This window comes from Vigna radiata, unplaced genomic scaffold (genome assembly GCF_000741045.1).
Source record: "Vigna radiata var. radiata cultivar VC1973A unplaced genomic scaffold, Vradiata_ver6 scaffold_258, whole genome shotgun sequence".
In the NCBI taxonomy this organism is placed as follows: domain Eukaryota; kingdom Viridiplantae; phylum Streptophyta; class Magnoliopsida; order Fabales; family Fabaceae; genus Vigna; species Vigna radiata.
The window spans coordinates 432,957-436,882 of NW_014544143.1; the positions used below are offsets into that span (position 1 = coordinate 432,957).

Consider the following 3,926-nt stretch of genomic DNA (forward strand, 5'->3'; position numbering starts at 1 on the left):
TTCTCCCTTCTTCTTCCTCTCCTTTCACTTTTGTTTTCTGTTTTCATTTCTCTTCCCCATTTTTTCTTCTTTTGTAGTTCGTTTTACTATTTCCATTGACAGTTGAGATATGGTGTGGAGAAGTGTAAAGAAGCATGGAGTAGAACGGAGTTCTTCGTTTCGATATCGAGGTTGGTTTTCTTCACCACTCTTTTATTTTCCTAACAGATGTTGATATCGGTTAACAGATGTTTATATCCGTTAAAGGATTCTCCATCTCCATCTTCCTTTTGCATCTTCTTTGACAAACTTCCGCTTGCTGCATCACTACAACCACCACCAGACCTCTTCTTCCACCAACACCACTACTATCAGACCACCTTCTTCCACCACTTTGTGTTGAGAGTATAAATGATTTTACAATGGGAATCGCTTGAAAAAAAATTTACCAACCATTTTACATAATTTAATAATTTTTGTAATATTTTATATGCATAAAAAAGTTGTTAAGAAATAAAATAAATTAGCTTGAGATGTGGTAGAAGTGTTATTCAACGGATCTTGATTTATGTTAACGGAAGTCAAGATCCGTTTAAAGGCGATGTTGATAAAAAAAAAAAAAAAAAATTTAACTGCAGAACAAAATGGGAATGTGGAAGTGCAATATGTAGAGATGGAGGTGGAAGAAGTAACCCTCATGGTTCACGTGGGGCTGATAATAATTGCCCGAAAGCTATTGCTTCTCGCACCCCATTCAATATATGAAATTTCCAAATTGATCTCTTGATTTTTAATTTTACCCTGTATTTTTAATTTTACCCTGTAATTTTACCCTGTATTTTTCTAAAATTTGAATGTTATATTCTACTTAAATATGTTTCTCAATCCTCAGTCCTCCACCATTTCTTATACAGTTTTTGATTCTGCGTATTGTTTTCTCCCTCCCCCTTCTCTTTCTCCTTCAGTTTCTTCCTTCTCCGTCTCTGCCTCCGTTTCTTCATTTTTCTTTCATATCTTCTTTCTCTTCCATCTCTCCTTACATTTCTGCCACTGCATTGACACCACCAGAGAAAACCTTGATCACTCACGTTGCTCCTAAGCGTGACTAAAGTAAGAATTTTTCTTTTAACTTCCCAAATATGTATCCCAGATTGTTTTTTCTTATATGCATCAAAATAACCATCACACTTCTTAAAGTATACAACAATTCTACTTATTCAATAGTTATTTCTTTTATGAAATTTGATGTAAAATATCAGTATAAAATATATTTATAATTTGACAAGTTTTCATGAATTAATAAAATTTACTTTACAAAAGAAAGTTATATTAATAATATATTGCAAGATACACCACATGTATATTTGCTAGCACACTTTTTCAGTAACAAAAGATAACAAGTTATTAAATTATATTTTTTTTAACATTTCAAACAATAACTGTTCCTAATTTAACAGTTCATGTGGGTATTTTTTTTTTCTTCAATTTGACAATATTCCATTAATTACGTTTTCAAAATGAATAACTTTGATTTATTGAAAATATATGAATTCATTATGAACTAGTTAGGAAGAGAAGTTATGCAGGTGAATAGGGAGGCTGGTTTTGAAACCAAGAGAACACTCCATAACTTCAAAAAAAAACAAAAAAAAAAAAAAACTCTTGATTTGGAGCACAAGTTGAAGTGACATGGCTCACTTGTTCGTGGCAACATAACCACAAGATTTTATAGTCATAAATAAATTGTTGAGTAGAGAATGGCACCCATAATATGTATATAATATAACTCGAGCTATAGTAGTAGAACTCTGGAATTAACTACTTCATATTTGAAGAGCTTCTGCAAGGAAATACTCACTTTCTGGTGCATACTACTCTTTAATTTAACAAAAAGACAAATAATGCAGCCTAACTTAATCTTGTTCCTTATTTTGATTGAATGTTAACTGGCTTGTAAACATCAGACATTGAATTCGTGTTTTTCAAAACCAAACATGCACTTCGTTCCAATATTCATTTCACAATAGCTTGGACGAACACAAAGATGCTGCATAATTTATTGATTGAAATAGTAAAATATCAACACGAACAGTCCCAGGTTATTTGTTTGACATGCGCAAATCCTAGGATTCAACTTCAACCATAATTTTGAAACCAAATCCTAACTAAGTACTCCACACAATTTTCCTTATAAATTCTAAATCCTCACAACATGAAATCTATTTCGAAGAAAAAAGGCCTTCATAGCGTCCTTTGAAAAAGGCAAAAACTGGGTCTCTAGGGGGAAGACTTTCTTTGACAATTGGATGGTTCAAAAATTCTTGGCTCCACCTGTAGAGATTAGGAAATTTCTCACTTGTCAATAACTCCAATCCTGCTATTTCTTGAATCAAAGGGATCCAAAATGCTACATAGACAGCAGCAATATCTACCAACCCAAGCTCTTCTCCTCCAAAGAACTTCTTCTCCTTTATCTCATTCTCAAGAAACTGCAGACTCTCATATGTTTCTGCAATATTCTTCTCACGCTCTTTCTCATCAACTGTGAAAACAGATTTCCACGAAGCACCCACAATCTGATTTCATAAATCACACTGTTTATTACCCACTGTCGTATAAATCACANTNATTTAAGNCAGTTTAAATTAACTTCATCAACTTAGAGTAACTCAAATTCACAATCCCACAAAATCATCTACCATATTCAGGATTGCTTCTCACTTGTATATTCTGTTCTTATTACCGATAGATACAAGATCTTCAACATCAGTCATTCATAGGACTTTAGATAAAGTTGACACAATTAATAAATGAAATTTAATGAACTTGTTTTACGACGTTGTGCAATTTATTCTAAGATTTAACATTTACAACATGTCATGAAAGGTGGTGTTTTGGGGATAAACGAAGAAAAAGTAAGAAAAGTGGAAAACAAAGGTTACCTTGTCATCGATGAATTTGGACCAGAAACGAGCCAAGGCTCTCTGGTAAGGATCAGAAGNCAAGATGGGGTTGTTGTTCCATGTCTCATCGATGTANTCAACAATCACAAGGGACTCTGCAAGGGGTTTGTCACCATGAACAAACACTGGAACCTTCTTGTGAACTGGGTTGTATTTCAGAAGCTGTTCACTCTTGTTGCCCAAATTTTCTTCAACGTATTTGTATTCAACTCCCTTCAACTTCAGGGCTATCTTCACCCTGCATACAAATGGGCTTCCAATAATTCCCAGAAGGGTCACTTCTTCCTGACTTGAACCCATCGGAGCACTTTAATTCAAAAGACTTATGATAATCACTTTCAAACACTTAGTTGGTGTCATATTCCTAAGGCTTCTATGGGCTTTTATAGAGCCAGGAAATAGTATTCAAGTTAGTTCAATATAATATAATATTCAAGTTAGAAAGTGGGAAATAGTTGCTAACCATTTAAGTAATAGAAAAATAATACTTGATTAATATAATCTTTTTTTTTACATATAGAATAGTTTATTTATTTCGTACATTAGCTTTATATAATACTTCGATATAATTTGTTTTCTAGATATATTTTTGTTGAGTAATTTATTTGTTTTCGATATATTACCTTTCCATATTTACATGTTTCTTTGCTGTTTATGTCACGATTGTAGCAACAATATTATAAAATTATTTTTGTATATATTTATACGAATTTAACGAAATTTAAAAAAAAAAAGGTAGTTTTTCGCTAAACCAAGAATATAATTGATCTTAAACTAATGTGCAGACGGGTAAATAAATAAATAAATATGGCTCAGGAGAATAATCGAGAAACCAAAGGAAAGGTACAGAAGTTATGTAAGCGATTGCATCATCAAAACCAAAGGAGCTGGTTCACGTGTAACACCCTCCACGTTACATCCTAATTCTATCCCGCTTTATCGTTTTCCACGTTCCAAATTGGTAGAATTTTAAATTTAAAAATT

General features: G+C 32.7%; 1 protein-coding gene across 1 annotated transcript; it reads right to left on the bottom strand.

Moving 5' to 3' along the window:
• Positions 1-1,957: 1,957 nt before the first annotated feature.
• On the bottom strand, positions 1,958-3,314 carry LOC106755414 (probable glutathione S-transferase). Its single transcript, XM_014637564.2, has 2 exons — positions 2,922-3,314; positions 1,958-2,555 (listed from the first exon to the last, which is right to left on the bottom strand). The coding sequence occupies exons 1-2, from the start codon at positions 3,240-3,242 to the stop codon at positions 2,199-2,201; spliced, it is 678 nt and encodes a 225-aa protein (XP_014493050.1). The 5' UTR covers positions 3,243-3,314; the 3' UTR covers positions 1,958-2,198.
• Positions 3,315-3,926: the final 612 nt, after the last annotated feature.